Below are 19567 nucleotides of genomic sequence, written 5' to 3'. Positions count from 1 at the left end.
GTCCAACGGCTCCCTTTGTCTCTCTGTCCTGCTGTTTCATGGTCTCAGTAGAGGACTGGATGTTGGTGGCATCGGTGACACAGGGGGAAGATGTCACACGGGAGGATTCTAATCCCTGTGGACTGCAGGTGGAGCTCAAGAATCTGGATGCAGTCATTGTCCCCCAGGGCTTGGATACATGTGAGCAGGCCTCCTCCCTGCCTCCCCAATCTTGAGAGGGCCAGCCTATGCCCTGTCCTTAGGATGGGACAGTGGCAGGCAAGGTCACATGTGTGAAAATACATTGTAAACCCAGCTGTGGTCACTATGCTTGATGTGATGTGGAGCTAGGGGTGTGGCAGGATGGGGCCTCAGGGGTGGATAGGAGGGTCCCTAGAAAAGGCCTCCATATCCACTTTGGCCTGCATGGTGCCCCATGTCCACTGCTAGTGTCTGGCCTCTAGGACACAACGAGGAGGCAGTATCACCTAGCGATTATGCACAGAGGCCTTGGCTAAGGGACTTGGCCTCAAATCCTGACCTGAACACATGAGCTCTGGGATCTTGAGCAATGAGTGAAAACTGAGACTGAAGCCTCACAAGTCCCTGTGACCCCATGAGGACTCCTGGGGGTCCCCTCCATCTTGCCAATGGGGCAAGGGTGCCTGTTAAATCCTGCAGCCTCAGTGAGGCTTTACCTCATCTCACAAGCTTCTTCTTTTATTTATTTATTTATTTATTATTATTATTTTTACATTTTCTTTTTAGAGTGGGGAGGTAATTAGATTTATTTATTTATTTTTGGAGGAGGTACTGGGGATTGAACCCCAGCCCTCATGCATGCTACCCATGTGCTCTACCACTTGAGCTATACCCTCCCTCTTACCTCATCTCAGGGTTTTCATTTTCCACTTGTGAAATCAGAATGCTGATGCCTCCTCTGAGGATGCTAAAGGGACAGAGAGGGAGGCTTCTCCAGGGGTTAAGGCCAACCTGACCCAAGAGTGGGCCTCTTATGCTTGCAACTCCCCAGTCCCGGGAGGGGCCTGATGTGAAAGAAACCCTCTGACTGGGGTGAAACGTGTGTCCTTAATGTCCAGGGTCTACACTTCTGACGCCTCCTCCATTACTTGGTATTTTGGGGGCCATGTTGCTTGAATTGAGCAGGGAGTGGGGAGAATACCTCCCTGTAAATTCATACGCATGCCTAATCCCTGTGTGGATTTCTGTACATACATGACACGTGAGGGTTGGGGCTGGGGGTCCCACATGGCCCTTGAAAGCGATGATACACATGCTTTCCTTAGCCGGAGCTGAGCTCGGGCACAAGGGGCGTCAGCAGGTGGGGAGCAGGTGAACATGGGGTGAGTATGGGGGACAGCGGTTGGCATCTATGGTGCCACGGCAGGCGGCTGCTGTGGCCTGCTCAGACCTGACTGCTGCTTGCTCACTAGGCCCCCGTGCAGGGCCCAGGCCAGCTACCCGGCTGCACCAGTGAGGACGCTTGGCCTTCCTGCCCTGGCTTACTGCCAGCTGAGCTCAGCCAAGAGGATTGTTTTCTGAGAGCGCCATCTGTTGCCGGCTTGGCAGAGAGGCAGGCAGCAGGCCCGATGGCTGGGGCAGACCTCAGGCCCAGGAGCCACCTGTCCTGTCCAGCTGGCTCTTCGGCCTGGCCCAGCCTTCACAGCCTTCCCTTTAGTTTTCCAGGCACAGCTACCTCTCCCATCAGTCTTCCCAGGGCAGGGCTGCTTCTTCCATTAGACTCTCAGGGCAGGGCTTTGTCTCCTATAGGCCCTGGTGCTGGCGTTGAGGCCCTGGGACCAATGGCCTCTCCTGCCTCCCCGACCCATGCCCTGGCCCAGCTCCTCCCTGGTGGCAGCTTAGACGGCAGATAATGATGGCACAGTGAGGTGCTGGCACCAGGCACAGTGTCCGGCAGGCAGACTATCTTCATCTACCCTAAGTGTTATGGGCACCAGAGCACCTGCTGCCTGTCTGGGAGGTGCTACCTGCTAACAAGGGCCATGGTGTCCAAGGGCTGTGGCCAGGGCTGTGGCTAGGGGTTCCCTGCCCCTGCCATGACAGGAGTGTGGAGTCATGACCTGGGAATAGGGAAGGGAGCGGGGGAGCCTCCACATCCAGACATTTCCCCCTTGCTCTCCTGTCTCAGCTCTGACCCTGCAGACTCCATGATCCCCCCAAGTTCCTGAGTCCCTGGGCTGGTGTTGATGGTACAACTGTGTGTGTGTGTGTATGTGTATACGTGCACCACTGTTCATTTCTCAGAGGTCTGCCTGCAGATCTACTGTGTGCTGTTGACACGGGGAGGACCACACCCTACTGATCATGTAGTGGATTCCAGTCTGGCCCCGTGGGCCCAGGGTATCCTCTGCGCCCAGAACTGCAGAGTGCCATCCTCTGCATTTCAGAGGTAAGAAGACTGAGGCTCTGGTCCCTCTGTCCACAGGGCACCCAGCTGGGCACATGGACAGGTGGTGAGCAGCACTGAGTCAGGCCTAACTGCTTCTGACCTAGAGGAGCTGTGAGTGGGGCAGACAGGTGAGCGCACTGGGACACTGGTCTGGGGGAGACTGTACTGGGAATCTATCTGTGATGGAGGAACCAAAGGCGGATGCTGTGGGCAGGGAGGGTGCCAATGCTATGGTTGGGGCCAGAAAGAAGTACCCTAGGGAGTTCAGTGGAGAGGGCAGCGTTGCCCTTCTGAAGTGGGTAAGGGCATTCCTGGGAGAAGGCCTGGCTTGTGTGGAGGGCCTGAGTTTGACACTGGGGTTGTAGCACACAGGTTGGGCGTGCTTATGTTCCTGAGTGCTGGGGAGGAACATGCTTCCTTATCTGTTCCCTCCTGAAGGTCACTGGGAAGGACATGGTTTCAAGGGTGGCTGGTGTGCCTTTCACAGCCTCAAGTCCCTGTATCCCCGCTGCATAGACAGTCCCTGCCTGGAGCTCTCCCTGGCAGCCCACCATTAGCACTGATGCCTTTCAGCCCAGCAGGTGGGCAGCTCAGCACTTCTGGGGAAGAGAAGGGCCCTGACCCTGCAGCTGAGAAGGAGGGGGTGACTACAGCTCCATCCTGCCCAAGATACTGGTGGCACACACAGACAAGCAGACTGATGGACTGGGAGAGGTGGGCCCAGCTGGCTCTGTGGTCACACCCATAGCTGGAGGCTTCTTGGGTCAAGCCAGGGGGATGGGGCCAGCAGAGGCCTCTCCTGCCTCATCTCAGGACAGGAGCACCCAGGGCCCAGGGGCTGGTGTGGCCAGAAATGCACCCACACCATCACCAACTTGCATTCATGTGGCCTGATGTGTGTGCTGACCCTTTCACACATCACACCTGGGCTGACAGGCAGCCTCAACACCAGCTGGTCCTTTGCCTATTGGGGAAACTGAAGCCCAGAGAGGGGTGAGCCCTTGCTAGGTCGCACAGGCACTGTGACCCAGTGTGCAGGGAGTGGGCCCTCAAGCAGCACCTATCTCAGCATTCCCTGGACACCCCTGAGACCTGGGCCTTGCTTCCTGGCAGGCCCCCACGGTGTCCACTATGACCTGGGATAAGCTGTTCCTGTCTTAGGGAGCAGCTGAAAATCAGGAGTCAGGGGCCAGGGGTCCAGTAAAAAGACTTGGAAATCTTGGGTTTTCTGCAGTCATGAAGAGAAAACAGGTTTGGGGCCAAGGGAGCCTCTTGGTCTTCCTGTTTGGGGCCTGGACTGGGAGGGAAAGAAAGCCAGGCTGAGGATGGGTCTCTTCATTCCCTTATTCCCTGATTCTTTTGCTCCCTCTCCTGTGTCTACTCTGCACACCTGCCGTGGGTGGGGAGGGGAGGAAGCAGATACATCAGAAACAAAAGAAGGGCCAGAGCAGGAGCGGAGGGTTCTGGATGCCCAGAAAGTGGAGGAGCTAATGGTCTGGGGAGCGGAAGTAGCTGCACTGGGAAGGGACAAGACAAGCTGGGCCTCCAGGAGGAACAGAGGGCATTCAGGGTGGAGAGACCAGGAAGGGGCCTGGAGTGAGGTGTTCAGGGTGGCTGGAGCACAAGAGGAGGGGAGGGAGGAGTGAGGTTGATAAGAGAGGTAGGGACAGCCAGATCCTGGGGCCCTGAGTGCAGGCTCAGGTTGGTCCTTGCAGGGAGTCTTCGGGTGGGGTTATTTGCAGGTGGGGGCAGGTCCGAGCGGACAGTGAGGGCAAGTGCCTGCTGCCATGAATGTTTTTGCTAAGAGGCTGGGGAAGCACTTGGCCCAGTGATGGTGGTGGTGCTGGGATGGGGAGGAAGAAAAAGGCCACCCTGGGCTCCTAGGGAGAGGAGATAGGTCCAGGGAGTCACTGGCTCATTCATGCGTTCATAGTTTAAAAAATCATCTGTTAACCTCAACCCCACGTGAGCTCCCTGAGGGTAGCACTCAGCACCCATGGGGCAGCAAAGGAACAGTGCAGGGGTGTGGGCTCAGGGTGGCCTGGGAGCATGGGGACCAGGGAGGAGAAACAGGTTTAGGGGGTCTGCTTCATAGGCATGAACCTCTTGTAACTGACAGCCCTGCTGTGAATCTGTTCCTAGCAGCTAACCTCAGGTAGGTCTAACCACTCTGTGCCTCAGGGTTCTCATCAGTTAAGTAGGGATAACAATCCCTCCTGCCTCCTAGAGGTGGCTCAGAGCTGGAATGAGTCAAGGGGCTCCCTGCCACCCCTTATTGGTCCTCTGGGTCCCAGGGGACAGCTCTTGGTGCCTCTCCCGGTGTTTAGTACAGGGACCACTGGGAGGTGTGGCCCACATGCCTGAGCAGCTGTGGACACAGAGGCCTGCCAACTGGTCTGGTCCCTGACGGTTCCATCATCTTTGGCATCGAGGGTTCCCTGAATCTGGGAGGAACCCTGCCTCAGCCTCTCTTCTGCTTTACTGGGACCCTGACAGAAAGGGTGCAGGTGTATCCAGCCCTGGCCCAAATCAAACACAGCTGCCTGAATTTGTGAGCCACCTGGGCTTGAGGCTGGGGGGCCAGTGAGGCTTTCCTTCTCTCCCTCGCATTCTGGGCCCTTCGTCCTCAAGAAGAGTCCTGCTCCCAGCTTCTCAAGCCTCCACTTGCTCAGCACCTGAGCTCCCTCTGAGCTCTACTGGTCATAGGAGAGGTTTTTGTGGCTGTGACAGCCTGTTCCTCGATTCCAGCTTGGGGGCCTTCTAGAGACAGGCTGCTTGCTCAGGGAAGTCTGGGAAGGGGATAGGGTCCCTTCTCCCAGCTTCTCTTCCAAGTCAGTGTATTAAAGTCTGGAAAGTACTGGAGTCAAGAGGCCTCTTTGCCCCAGGGGTCCTCTAGGAGTCTAGACATCTCCTTAACCACCAAGGGGACACCAAGTTTGGGAAGCATCACTTCAGAGCAGCCTATCTGCTCATGGGAGACTCCACAGCTCCTCTGGGGTAAAATGAGAGGTTCATATTTGCACCCTGTATCCCAGCACCAAGGGGAGCCTCAAATGGTTGCTGGCTCCACCCCAAGGAGCTTTCGAAGCACTTCCAGTGGGTCTGGGCAGCCTCCCCTCCCTCCTCCCCTGCATTCACATCCACAATTGCCGGGGGTGGGCAGGTCCTAGGGGCTGAGGAGGGCATGGCAATTCTTACCTTGATGTTGTCCTGCCAGCGGTGGGCTTTCTGGAAGTTCTCTGCAGCATCGGCCAGTCTCTGAGGGACAGAGCACAGGGAGGTCAGAGGCTGAGGAAAGGCCATGCCCAGCCCAAAGCCTTCTCCCTCCCCAGTGCTCCCTGGGGCCAGGCTGGCTCAGGGACCCCCTGGACATCCTGCCAGACTCCCAGAGATTCCATGGCACCAAAAATTCTCCATCTCACTGTGTGGGCCCTTTTCCTACCCACAGCAGGTTCCCATAGACAAGGTGAAGCCTGCAGAGAGTGATCTGAGGGGCGTCTCCATGGGACGTCCAGGACTTCAGCTCAGCCACACCTCCTGCCCACAGGATGGCAGGGGGATCCCCAGGATGTACTGGGACTTAGGCTCTGGAACCAAGTCCACTGTCACTCTCTATCCACTACAAACCAGTGTCAGCCCAGTGCCAAAAGGAAGGCCCTCTCCAGCCAAGGGTGAACTGCCAGAAGTGAGAGTGCCTTGCTGATGCACCTTTGCCCCCAGCTTGTTCAGGGTCCAGCAGGAGGTGCCCATAGCTGACCTCTGTCCACCTAAGCCCAGCACCACTGTCTCTGTCCTGGCTTCCTGAGTTTCCTTCCAGCAGGGCTTGCCAAGCCTTCTGTCCACACAAGCCTGGCCTGTCCTTTGGTGCTGGTTCCTGCAGTCTCTTCCGTCAACTACTCTGCCCATGAGCACAGCTGCATCTGTTCACACCTTGTTACCTGGCACACCTGGCACCAGGTTGTGCTGATGTGCGGAGATATGGCAGAGTCAGCCCTGTTGTCTCTCAGTTCACAGAGGGAAACAGACTCATAACTGGACAGAACAACCAGGGTAGGAATAATTGAGGTGCTTCTGGGAAGCTCAGTGTTGTGGGAACTTGGGACATCAGGGAAGACTTCCTTTAGGAGGCACCAGAATCAGACTACCTTCTGGGCCTGAATCCTGGATGCCCAGAGATTCTTATTTTGTATCTCCATGGATCCTGTCCCTCTACTAAATCTTGGGGCTCTTGAGGACAGGACTGAGTCTGGCCCTTTAGGGCCTGCCACAGAGCTGAGTGCAGTGACGTCCTGTTAATCATAATGATGACTGTCACCCTGAACGGGTCACCTACTGCATCCAAGCCGTCCCCTGGGCCAGAGACACATCATGTGTACCTGTCCCCGTTCACAATGTGCCTGACACATCCTCCTCAGATGAGGATACACAGGCATGCAGGTGGTGAGTAGCCTGCCTAAGTTCATGGAGTGACTCTGGGTTGGGCTTGGGCCCTCACCACCGAATTTGCCTTGCCTAGCCCATGACTAAGGTCTGAAGGCATTCTCCACAGGGCCCACCAGGCCTGGGAGAGATAGAGTGGCTCTTGGTGGGGGATGGGCTCTGGTCCCCAACACCCTGCCCCCCTCGACCCCGTGGGTGGAGCAGTAGGGTCCTGTCTTCTGGGCCTCCAGCCCTACTCAGAAGGCCCTGGCCCCTTGGTATTCAACAGAAGTGCTCCCCTCCATCAGCCCAGGCCTAAAGGCTTGTGGGCCCCAGAAGGGAGGTTCTAATAAAGCCTGGAAGCTGCCCCTCGGGGGAAGTGGGAAACCAGATTTCCTCCCTTCCAGCATGAAACAGTGTGGTGGGGGGGGGAGACCTGGGGATTCCCAGGAGAGCTGCAGTCTCCACTCTATGGGCAGGATGCCACCCCTGGCAGTTAGAGGGGCCATCCAGAGCCAGCCCCACTCCCACTGGGCCTGGCACCCTCTCCTCCTCAGGACAAGAGCACTGAATGCTGGGGAGGATATGAGGATGAGGGACCTGGGGGCAGGGTGGGAAAGTCCTACTCAGAGTCAAACCGCCTCGCTTCACAATGTTGAGTCCCCACTGGCCTCCACCTCCCTCTCCTCTTACCCCATTATCTTTCTTGTAGGTTCTGTCCTCTGCCCACCTGTTACTGCAGTGCCTGCTTAGGTAGGGTTTAGGGCCACAGGCCTTTCTAGTCCCAGACACCTCCCAGGTCTTGCCTCCAATCCTGGCCCCTCCTGAGTTCCTGGACACCTGGGGTTACCCCCAGGCACACTGGAGCTCATGACACCCTTCTTGAAATGAGACCATCCACCTTGTTACATCCCCCTACATTCCACCATTGATTTTACTCAGATCACCCACTGGTCATCCCAGCCCAGACCGTCCTCCCTCAGCCTCCTGTATCCTCTCTGGCCCCTCATCATCTTTCTCCACACAGCACCTGGCACCTTCAACATGTGGATCTGAGCACACGGCTACCCCCTCCTCCCCAAACCCCTAAACCCTTTGGCAGCTCATTATGGCTCTGCATTTAAAAGGCAAAGCTTTCTTAAGGTCCCAGGGGCTCCTATGCACCCAACTCCTGTCCCTCCCTTTCCAGCCTGGGGCCTCCTCTCAGCCTCAACCACAAACACCCCTACCCCAACCCCAACAGCTGGGATGGATGAGGCCTCTGAATCACAAGCCTGCAGTGCCCCTCCTCAGAGGATGTTACTGTGGGACACATGGTTAACAAGTCATGCCAGTCCTGTTAACTAAGCACTGACCATGCATGAGGCACCTGGCCTGGATGAGAGAGTGTGAGCCCAGAGGGCAGCCCCCAGGGCTGCACCTCGAGGATGAGCCTTGGGCAGTCACTGCCCACCCCCAGTGGCCCACCAGCTTCCCAAGGACTCCAGACCTTTCTCAGAGTGGGCCTGGAGCCCATATGGGGCTCTGCCAAGGCCACTGCTCTTTGTTGGGGTTGAGGCCGGGGCACATGTGGGAACAACCAGAGCAGGCCCCTGGCCACAGAAAACCACAGGGTTGATTGGATTGCAAACACTAAACTGACACTAGTTGAAGTCTCCAAACTGGGCCATGGCCTTGAGAAGCAGTCCTCTCCAGACCCTACCTTCCCCACTGGCCGGGTGATGCCAGCTCCTTCACCCTCTCAGGGCTTAGTTCTGACCCTGGGATTCACAGGCCTCAGGAACATGGGGGCTGACGGCCCCTCAGGCTCCCTGGCCTAGCGGCCAAGGTGAGGGAGACCCAGGGACAGAGGGCCCCACCCCCCAGCCTCCTTGAACTCATGGAGTCCCACGGGCTCAAAGGCCCCGGTCAGCCCGCTGACTCGTGAATAACGGAGTTGCAATAGCCGCAGCGAAAGGATTACTTTTAATCCTCACTAACGATCAAGCCATTATTATTTTTTCAGTGTTACAGATCAATCAGTCCATCCCTGGGCACTGGACGTGTGGAAACTGCTAAACACATGGGCCTGGTGGTGCGGGAGGAAGGCTGAGGCAGCTGAGTGGGAGGTGGACGGGGCAGGCTGTGGCTGCACCCAGCCCCTCGGGACTGAGGGTGAGAGGGACGAGGACTGGGAATACATACCAGGGGCCCTCCTGCTACCAGGCCCCACACATTCTGCTCCCTCCTGGTGCACTCTCGCCCAGACTCCTCTAGCCTGTTCCACTCCCTCATTCTTGAGGTGTTAGCTTCGCCCCCATTCTTCTGACCACTCCCTGACCCCTGCCAAGCTCCCACTTGTCCTCATCAAGGAACTCAGAGAACCGTATGCTTTGTCTGTTTTTCCCTTGGAGCTCTGAGCTTAGTGGGGGCTATATCTGGCAGCTGTCAAGTTTATAGTAACCTGGCCCCTGACACATAGTAGTACACAATGAACAGCTACAAAATCAAGGTCAGAGTGTCTCTGAACCTGGGTAAAGGCTTAAGTCTGGCTCTGCTCAGCCAGCTGTGTGACCTGAGGTGTGTGGTCTAACCTCTCTGAGCCTCTTCATTACATCCTGGAGGGTGAGGGCTGCCTATGAAGGTGATGCTTCTACGAAGTTGCTGATGGTGGCTTGCCTGGCCTGCAATGTCTCCATCATGGCCAAGGGAACCGTGGTGGGACTGCTGAGCAGGGCTGTTCATGGCCAAGTCAATCATGATAACAGCGGGCATTTCAGAGGCAATTATCAGAGAGTTTCACTTAACAACCAATTTCCCTCCGTTTCAGAAACTGTTCTTACAGGAAAAGGCAAGAAAGAGGAGGACTGGGCTGTGGACAAAGCTCCCCTGGGGAGCAGTCCCCTTCACAGGCACCTTCGAATTTCACTAAGTTCAAAGCCTCTCAGTTGCCATGGAGCTGAGACAGACCATGACCTGAGATAGGGGACCTCGGGCCATGGTGGGTCCCCCTCAGAGGCCAACATCTGGAGGATAAGGCCCCAGTGCATGCCGGGAGGGGTGAGGTGAGGGGATGGAGTTCTCAGGCTTCTCCATCCTCTCTGAGGGCCCGCTCCTGCCCTTACACCTCTTACCTGGAGCCACCCCACAGTAAGGGGTCTAGCCCAAAAGGATCTGGGGAGCAACTGCCCATCAAACAGGATTTGTTTTGTGCAGCCCAGAGGGAAAGACTGTACAAGTATTTTAGTCTTAATTAGGTATAGCTACTCTCTCTTCCAAGATAATATGAGAAGCTTAGGATAAAAGGCCCTGAACCTGCAGGGCACAGGAAATTGAGATCTGTGCCACTGGAGGCTGAGTCTGGCAGAAGCTGTGATGGAGGCTCTGAGGTGGAGGCTGGGGGCAGCAGCCCCAAGGATATGCCCTGAGAACACTGCAGAGGGTTGCAAGGAAGGCAATGATGACAGGATGATACCAGACACTGCCCCTGGAACTACTCTGGGCCAGGGCTTCACTGACTGGCACAGTTAATCCAACGACAGGAGGGAGACTATACCTCTTCCTCACCCTCGCCATCCCACCCCTAGCAAGACCCCTGAGAGGTGAATTCTTTTGTTCCTCCTCCTGTAAGGGGACTGAACATTAGAACCACTGCCCTGGGGCCCCAGGTGAGGAAGTGGTGGAAACCCAGGTCTGCCATCTCTGTTGGACGGTGACCATCCCAGGTGTAAACAAGCAGAACCCAAGGGGCCTTCTGGGGACAGATCCCTCCCCTATATCCTCTGCTGTAACTCCTCTCTGAAGTACCTAGATTACAGTATTTGATGCACATTTTCTGAGTTGTTTTACAGATGCTAAAACCCCCACCAAATGGAAGATGTTAACTAGATAACCATTAGCTGGTAGTCCTCACTGTCAACTGGAGAACTGTGCATGAGCTGATCACATACCCTGCTACACCCCTCCCTCAGCCGGCCTTCAAAAATACTTTGTTGAAACCCATCGGGGAGTTTGGGCTTTTTGAGCACTAGCTGTCCCCAATTCCTTACTTGGTGCCCTGAAACAAACGCAGCACTTTCCTTTACCACAAGCCAGTGTCAGTAGATTGGCCTTTCTGCACGTGGGCAAGTGGACCCAAGTTTGGTTCGGTAATGCAGGGAAGAACCAGGTCTGGCCAGGTGGGGCCTGGCTGGTCGGACTCAGATGCTCCCCACCTGCTTCCCAGAGTGGTTCCTTTGCTTTTCCCCCAGGGGAGAGGATCAGTAACTGGACTCTCAGATACTGCTCTGAACTCACCCCTCAATCTTGGTGGCACTGGGCCCAGGCCGTGGGAGGGAGTAAGCACCTGGGTACCCAGAAGCCCCTGCCCAGCACAGCACTGCTGCCACTGCTCACTGCTTCCCTCCCCACCTGCAGGCCCTGTATTAGCTCTGTATTGTGTACTGATAGATACTAAATACAGATTTCCAATTTCCAGAGCTGTTACGGTCTAATGAGTAAATAATATACATATTTAAAACTGTCTAAGAACATATCTGCATAATTAAAATATCTACATAATAATGAAGGAAGATGCAGCTTAGCAAGGAGGGCGCTGCGCTGACAATGGGGTAGATGTGCAGGCAGGTGGGGAGTCCTGGCCCTGTGGGTCCTTTCTTCCTGCCACCTCAGCCTGAGTGGACATTTGTCTGTCTGTCTACCACCTTCTTCAAGCAGGTACATCCACACTCAGGGACCAGGAGAATCTCAACTTGGCCCTGTTCTTGCACAGCTTGTGGCCTGCAGGAGGTGCAGGTGGGCAGACAGTGCCTGCTATGTGAGTGATGGGTGTCTCGATGACTCTGACTGTTCAGAGCTTTATGGGCACAACCTCACTCACCATAACCTTCTGCAGATGGGTCCTGTCCTGATCCCCATTTTGCTGGGTTCTGAGCAGGGAAGACAAGTGCACCAGCATGGGCAGAGTGGGCTCACGGGACCCATGACTTAGGCATGGCAGGTGATGCAGAGGCCTGTGGGTTTGCCCTCCTGTCAAATGTGCTGCTGACACCGGCGCCTCCTGGGTGGGACTGGCACTCAGCCCTTCCCTCCCACCTCCCTTCTTTCACTCCTTCCTGCATCCATCCACACCCAGCTCCCGTCCCACAACACATCTGACCCATGTTTTCTGTATTAACTGTGCTTCAGCTTAAAGATAAAACAACCATTGGAACAATGAGAAACAAACAAACAAACAAACACTTAACACCCAGACCAAAATTCCAGCAAACAAAACTGCAGGGAAAAAACCAACACTCCGAGCTGCAAAGGGCGCCTGGTGGAGAGGGAGCAACCACATGAGCCTGCACTGTTTGTTGGCAGTGACAGGCTCCCTGACCTTTTCTCTCACCAGCCACAAGCATCCTCCACGAGTTGATAAAAAAAAAAAATTAGTAAAATGGATTTTTTCCTTAAAAAACAAAAAGGTCAGAATACATGTAACAGGGAAAAACTCATTCCAGTTGCTGTTCCCCCCTAGAAGGGGGCGCCTGTCTCTCCACCCCCAGTCCTGGGCTTGCTCACTCCCTGTGGGCATCTTGGCCTTGATTATTGATTCCTGTGGCCTCTTGGCCCTGCCTTCAAGGGGCAGCCTGTGTTTTAATTTCCCAGGAAAAATTTGAAGAAGTGAGGGGTGGCTTGTGATGAAGATGGAGATGGGGTTGGGGAAACTGGTGTCCAGAAGCTTGAATTTCAGACCAGGTAAGATTTCCCAGATCATTCTGAGCACCCAAGGATGGTTGCTAGCTTGTATTTTGCCATGAGAGGACACTTAAAACCTCCACTCTGTCCTATTACTAGTATGTAACCCCAAAGCAGACATTTTCACATCAGGAATAGGAAGGCCATGAGCTGAGACATTTCTTCTCAGGGAGGAAAGGAGGTGAAGTGGCACTCAGGTGGCAACATAAATTTCACTGGCTTCCGTGTTTTAGCTTTCAGCAAGAACCATGGTCAATACAAAGAACAGGGCAGGGGGTGGGGAAAGGGTCTCTGGTGGCTGGGAAGAACATTTGCAGGGGCCAGCTTGAAATGACAGAGCAGTTGTCCTGAACTGCAGATGAAGTCCACACTCAGAGATTTCAACTCTGGCTGCTTCAGGAGGGGATGAGTGTGGCCCTGCACAACCTCGTGCTGAGGGCAGCAGGACAGGACCAGCTCTTGGGGACCTGCCCTGTCAGGTCTCTGCTGCTACTCCTAGGTCCCCTGTCAGGCACCTGTGAGAGGTTCCCTAATGAGAACCAAGCCAGTAAGTCTAACACACTAAGTCAGGTCCAAATTGGGCTGTGGCCCCAGAGCCCAGCCATATGCAAGCACCTTGGCTCTTAGGAGCCTGAGTGGAGGGCTGGGCCACGTGGACTCTGAGGCTGCTGGGGCTCCTTCCAAGGCACTTCCCTGCCCAGCATGGTCCCTCAGGGGCTCACATGGGTAAGAACCTGCCAACCTAGCTGGCACCCTCTCAGCTCCCAGCATGAAACCTGCACATCTCCACAGGTGAACCAGCCCCTCGTGAGCCATGTAGAATTTCTCATAAATTTGTCAGTTTTGTTGGTTTTCCTCTCTCTGGATGATGACTCAGTGTAATTCATCAATGTTTCTTTCATCCTTTAAAAACTTGCAGATAGCATCATGTGAGGGTATCAGGCCCAGGGCTGTTGGCCACTCTCTGATTAGAGGAGCAGGGCAACACATCATTTATCTAAGTGTACTGTGGAACACCTCCTTTCCCCTCATCAGGCCATGTTCTAGAGACACACGTGTGGGTGTCTGTGTGCTTGTGTGTGACAATGCCCCTGCCACGTAGGAGGCCTGAGCTCCTAAGGCTTAGTGACCGGCTCAGCACGTACTTTGGGAAGCACTGATTTTAGCTCCCTGGACCTCCGTTTCTCACCTGTATAATGGGGACTAGAATCCCAGTCGGGTCCTCCCAGGGTTGTGGGGATGTGAACAAGGTATGGACAGAGGGCAGGATGTGGACTCACTCTGGAAACTGGAGACTCAGCCCCAGGTCCTGGGTTGCCCCTTCCCTCAGCTTCATCCCAGGGGCCTCCTGACTGTTTCCCTCAAACTCAGTTTCTCTCTTGGGCCTTCTCACCATGGCATGATCTCTCCCCCTCTGAAGATCATGCCAATGGACTGTCCTCCTCAGCATCACGCTTGTCCACTGTCCCCCAGCACTCTGGCCTGGCCTTCAGCCCAGCCCAGCCCCAGGCAGGGACTGAGAGCTCATTGGGGTATCCTACTCAACCAACCCCACCCAAGCTGGGCTGTCACTTCCCCAAGGTCACCCTTTAGAAGCTGCTCCCCTCCAAAGCCCCGTATTCCTGTGACCTCCCTCTTCTCCCTTCCAGACCAGACCTCCCCAGAACACCCCCTCCCCTGCCCCAACTTCAGACACCCACCCAAGCTGCTTGGCACGGGCTCATCTGCCCCAGGCCCTCACACCTTCAGGTTTCACACACAGGCCCCTGTGCTTCCCATCTAGTGATCCAGTGCTTCCTAGATGCCCTGACCACTCCTCTCTTTTCTGTCGCCATCCTTTACAGGGCCCTGTGTGGCCTGGCCCTGCCAATCTCATGCCTCCCACCATGCTGACCTTGAACTCTGCACTTCTGCCATGCTTAGGTTCCCTACCCTTGTTTTTCCTATGCCCTGAGCCTGTACCGACCTTCCTGCCTCCTCCCCTGGCAGCTTTGCCTCACCCTTTAGGAGTCAGTGCCCATCTACCTCCTCCGGGAAGCCTAGTGCCCTTGTCAGGTGGGTTTCCAAAATTCCCTATGGTGTCTCTGTTCTGTCTAGCTCCCTCCCAGATGTGGTCTCTTGAAGGAAGGGACTTGATTCATGGGTCTATGTGGCCCCAGAGCTAGGCACAGGCTTCCACCATGGTCAGTTTGGTGGGGGCTGGATCAGGAGGTGTCCTTAGGAACCTACTGGCTTGGAGGCCCTGGGTTTCCCTGGGACAGAGACAACAGAGACCAGGCCAGAAGCAGCACTGACAGAACACAGGGATCCAAGATGATGCAGAGGTAAAGGTGAGCGCAGAGAGAGGCTGAATCTAAGTATAGGCCACACTGGGCACCCCATGTAGGGGGGCCAAGGGGTTGCCTTAGGGGTGTGAGCTGCTCATGTCTTCTCTCTGGGACCCCAGACCCACTCTGGACCTCATGAAGATGTCATCCACCAGCCCCACCCAGTTGCTGCTGTCAGTGATGAGACGGTTTGGAAGCAAAAGTCATGGGGATCCTGCTAGAGTAAGAGGCTGCCGATGAAGGTGGATGTGCACCCCTCATCTGGCCAGGTCAGCCAGGAGTTGGATCCCTGGGGAATTCAGCACCCCTTGCCTGGGCCTCAGACCAGTGCCTTCTCCTGATGTGCTCCAATACCCTCCTCCAGGAAGCCTTTTCAGATGCCTCTACACCCCGCCACAGCTCAGGGACAGAAGGCTAGAGATTCCAGTGAGAAGGTGTTGATGTGACGTTCCCTCTTTACTGTCAACAAATGGTTATTAAGCACCTACTGTGTGCCTGGCCTTTGCTAGGCATAAGTAGGCCCATAAGTAGTACAGACCAGGCCGTGCTTGCATGTGGTATACCATCAGTAAGTTCTTCCACTGCGATTCAGACCCACTGTCCTGAGCATAGAACGTGACAGAGGCCTCTGTAGGAAAAGCTGCCTGGGGTAGCAACTTCACTGGCAGAATTTAGGGGTGCTAGGAGGCCTCTCTGCTGTGAAATGTATTTCCACCCTAAAGCTGAGCCTGAGTGTTGTTCCCCACCCCCACGCTCCAACTAGCACAGCAGAGCCTGAGCCCCAACCTGTGACCAAAGCGAACCCAAGCCCTTGCCCAGCCGCCATGCTCCCTTTCCTTGATGTTATTTTTATACTTTTTCCTAAAACACAGCCTGAGTGGGCCCTTCTCGACTCTATTAACATTAGGAATCTAATCAGTAATCAGGCAGCTCATAATTTTCTGATTAGCTCTGATTAGGCCCAACCTCAGGGGGAGAGGCAGTGGGACAGTGAGGAGGGAGGCGGGCCCAGAGGGGCACAGGGATGTGCCTGAGGGGGCATTGGCTGGGTTGGAGGTGGAGGGCCAAGGGAAAGAGCCCCTGGTCCAACTGTCATCTGTATGGGGGAGGGCATGGGGATGCACTGAGTCAGAGAAGTTGCAGGAGCCAGAGAGCAAGGACAGCAGGGAAGGGGCCCCTGACTCACCTTGCAGCAGGGACCCCAGGGCAGGTGGCCTACAGGATTGGGTTTGGGAATCCACCTGGGTCTCGCCCTGCCTAGGCTCCCCGGGTCTCACTCTAGGAATAATCACAGGCATAACCTTAAGTGGTGGTGACAGTGACAGAATGGGCCTGCTCAGAGAGTTGCAACATGTGACCTTGATGTGGAGAACTGGCTGAGCACACCATAGGCAGAGCCTGGCTTGATGATCATCACCTTCAATGTGGAGACAATGAGGCTCGGGGCCCTACTGCACAGTGGGGGAGGGACTGCCTAGGCAATGGTGCCAGTTAGGGGCAGAGCCTGGACCTGTACTGAGGCATCCCAGGGAAGAGCCAGGCCTCACTTTTGCCTAAGGCCTGTTTGTCATTTGTGCAATACATGCCCAGATAGAACTATGGTGTGGGCCAAACCAGACCCATGGTCAGCCTTGGCTGACCATGAAGTTAGCCCAACCACTGGACTTTTACACAGGCCCAGACTCCTTGGTGCCATACTCTGGAGCCCTGGTCAGGTCAGGGTCAGAGTGGCCTTGTCCCTGTCCCTGCTCTGGATCACAGGTCACCACCCTTTGTTGAATGCAATCATCCAAGTGACCTCAGATGAAATGTATGAACCTGTTGGAGGAGACATGTACAGCTAATGCCATGCAAATTGGCATGGAGGCAATCAGCCTGACTCTAAAAGCTGCCCCACCGGCCACAGGCTGGCTCATTGTCTTTTCTTGCAATTTGCATCTCATTACCCAGAAGGCTGTGCTCACTGGAGGTTAAAAGAAAAAGAGAATCAAGCAAGCCCCACTGCATCCTGCCTCCTGCTAGGGCACAGCCCACATGTGGTATGGGGCTGCCTGGTAGACTGTCCCATGAGGTACACACCACAGGAAGCCTTGCCAACCCTATCAACGCCATCACCACCAGTACCATTACCTCCATCACCACCAGTAACCTCCACTTAACCACCCTCAACATTCCCGTGACTACCACCAACATTCCCTATCACCACTGCCAATATCATTCCATCTCACCACGACTGCTACCCCTGTCACTGTGGCTACCATAATCCTCATCACCCCAGCACCACTCCCATCATCACTGCCAAAGTTATGCCCATAACTATTAGCACTGTTATCCCCAGTGGTACTGCTATCACCATCTCCACCATCATCAGCAGCTCCACCATCGCTACCTTCACCCTCATCATCACAAGCACCAACACTATTATATAACCATCCACCATCAATGCCACTATAAACATCACCTCCACCACCACTACGTCACTACTATGGCCATCATGCCACTCTGGCAGCTCCGCTAGCATATCACTTCTCCTTGTGATCACCACCACCATCACTGCCCACGCCACGACCTGCCCCATCGCCTCTGTATCCCTGAGGAAAGTCTGATGAATGGGCAGAGACTACTCACTCTTTACCTTTCTCTGTCCATCACCCTCCTGTACCATCTGAAGGCTAGGGAACCTGTAAACAAATGATTCAGTGATCAGAGACCTCATAAATCAACCAATCAAATCTGGCTTGGACTCTGGTGCTTATAACTGGGTGTCTCAGGAAGGAAGCCCTCATGGCCCAGGGGCTGGGTGGGGTGCTCACCCACTCCAGAAGGTGGGACTTAGTTTACTTCCCTGATCAGTGGCCACAGTGCCCCATGGGGCAGAGCCAGAAGCCCCATGTGTGACATGGATGACTGATGCTCACCCCTCTCTGAACCTTGATTACCTTGTCTCTAAAATGGGGTTTATAATGGTCCTGACCACATGAGGCTGTGTGAGGATGAAGGCAGACAATAAGAGGAGAATGTTGAGCATCTAGGACCCACTCAAAAGGTCACATAAAACCTGTGGGAGAGAAGTGTGGGTAGATCAAGCTGGGAGGGCTTCCTGGAAGAGGGAACAGCAGGCCAAACTTGAAGGACAAGGCCAGACAGAGAGAAGGAAGGGGATTCCAAGTGGAAGCCTCAGCAGTACAAAGCTATGGAGGTGGGAACAAGTGGGCTTCTCTGTGGGGAGAGGAGGGCAGTCATGGCCAAATCAGCTGATGCAGGCTTTTGCTCTCCTGAGCCTCCTTCCATCCAAGAGTGTCTGTGGTCGTAGTGTGGCCAAGCCTCTTCCACAGGACACCGTGATTTACACCTTGCTTCACACACGTTCCCTCTAAGCCTCATGAAGCCCAATCATCATTCCCATTTCACCGACAAGGACACCAAGGCTGAGAGATGAAGTCGAACCAAGAGGAAGTGGGGGCTCCCTCTCAGAGGTCACCCAAAAGAGTGGAAATTGGAGCCAGATCGTCCCACTCTGCTGGGTGTGGATGCCTGAGACTCCATCCCATCCCTGCCCACCAGCTTTGGTGGCAGCAGCATGGGCACAACCTGGGACACAAAGCTGGGCACTGGTTGGTCTGGGGGCAATGCTGGGGGCCTGGGCAGAGGTGACAGGCAGACAAAGGCCTGGAGGCGTAGGGTGGGGTGGGCACAGCCTGGCAGCCAGGTGGAAACATCCAGGGTAAAAGCTGCTCTGAATACTGGCTGCATCCCGCTGCTCCAATCAGCCTCGACACTTGGTTATTACGAGGAGTAAAGGCGGCCGAAGGGACAGCTGGAGCCTTGGCGACAACATTTAAGGCGTTTGTCAGAGCTGTGGGACACGGGCTGCCAGGCGCTAATGGCTTCTGCTCGCTGCTGCCAAGTGAGAGGAGGGCGGGCAGGCGGAGGCGGCCTCGCTCCTGCCTGGGCCCAGTGCCCACCCCATGCTGTGCGGCTGCTCCACGACAGGTAGGGCCCACCTGGGCCTTACAGATGCCTAGCAACGGCCACAGAACCATGGCACCAGCTTGGGAGGCTGGGGCAGCGGCTGTGCAGCACGTGCCTGCCTATTTGGGGCATTTCTGCCACCCCAACCTCCATTCAGGCTGCAGCCCCTCTCCCCTGGGACAAGGGTCTGGGAGTCTGTTCTCTACTATCTCCCAGGAGAGGGACCCCTGAATCCCAGCTGGCTAAGCCCCTGGGAATTCCATCTCAGCCCTTTGGGTTAGACTTTGTATGGGAGGGACCCTCTAGTGATGGACCCACAGTGGACTTGGATCAATTCTTGACTAGGTGATTTTAGCTCTCTGGCCTCAGTTTTCCTCCCTGTGAAATGGGAAAATGGCACAATCTGCCATCACTGCATCAATGAGAAAATAGAAGAACTGAGGTGCTGAGGTGCTGGCCACATGGAATCCGGTGGCACTTGGGCTTAATAGGAAAGGCCAGGAAGAGAGTCAGACGTCAGGGAAGGATCAGGAGTTTTCTGGGGGAGGAGAAACCCATGGCCAGGTGATTAGGCGGGGCTTTGAGTAAAAAGTGTTTCTGAAATATATACAGTTGATGAGGGATTCCTGCACCCAGAAATGCATTTGTAGGACTTTTTGTCACACGAACTGGTTGTCACAGGCCACACCACTGCATGCTCACTGCACCCCAGCACTGTTCA

The 19567-nt window shown here is 55.1% G+C and overlaps 1 protein-coding gene across 8 annotated transcripts in view; it reads right to left on the bottom strand.

The window, feature by feature from the left end:
• The window catches only part of CACNA2D2 (calcium voltage-gated channel auxiliary subunit alpha2delta 2), a 136945-nt gene that overhangs the window by 26695 nt on the left and 90683 nt on the right, over positions 1 to 19567 (bottom strand). For all 8 annotated transcript variants that reach the window (XM_064496507.1, XM_064496512.1, XM_064496508.1 and 5 more), the window contains exon 4: positions 5609 to 5668. In XM_064496507.1, coding sequence (XP_064352577.1) covers positions 5609 to 5668 — 60 coding nt within the window. The remainder of the gene's footprint in view (positions 1 to 5608; positions 5669 to 19567) is intronic.

This window comes from Camelus dromedarius, chromosome 17, assembly GCF_036321535.1.
Source record: "Camelus dromedarius isolate mCamDro1 chromosome 17, mCamDro1.pat, whole genome shotgun sequence".
Classification (NCBI taxonomy): Eukaryota; Metazoa; Chordata; class Mammalia; order Artiodactyla; family Camelidae; genus Camelus; species Camelus dromedarius.
Note: the sequence above shows the minus strand (reverse complement) of the source record. Positions and strands in the feature narration are given on the sequence as shown.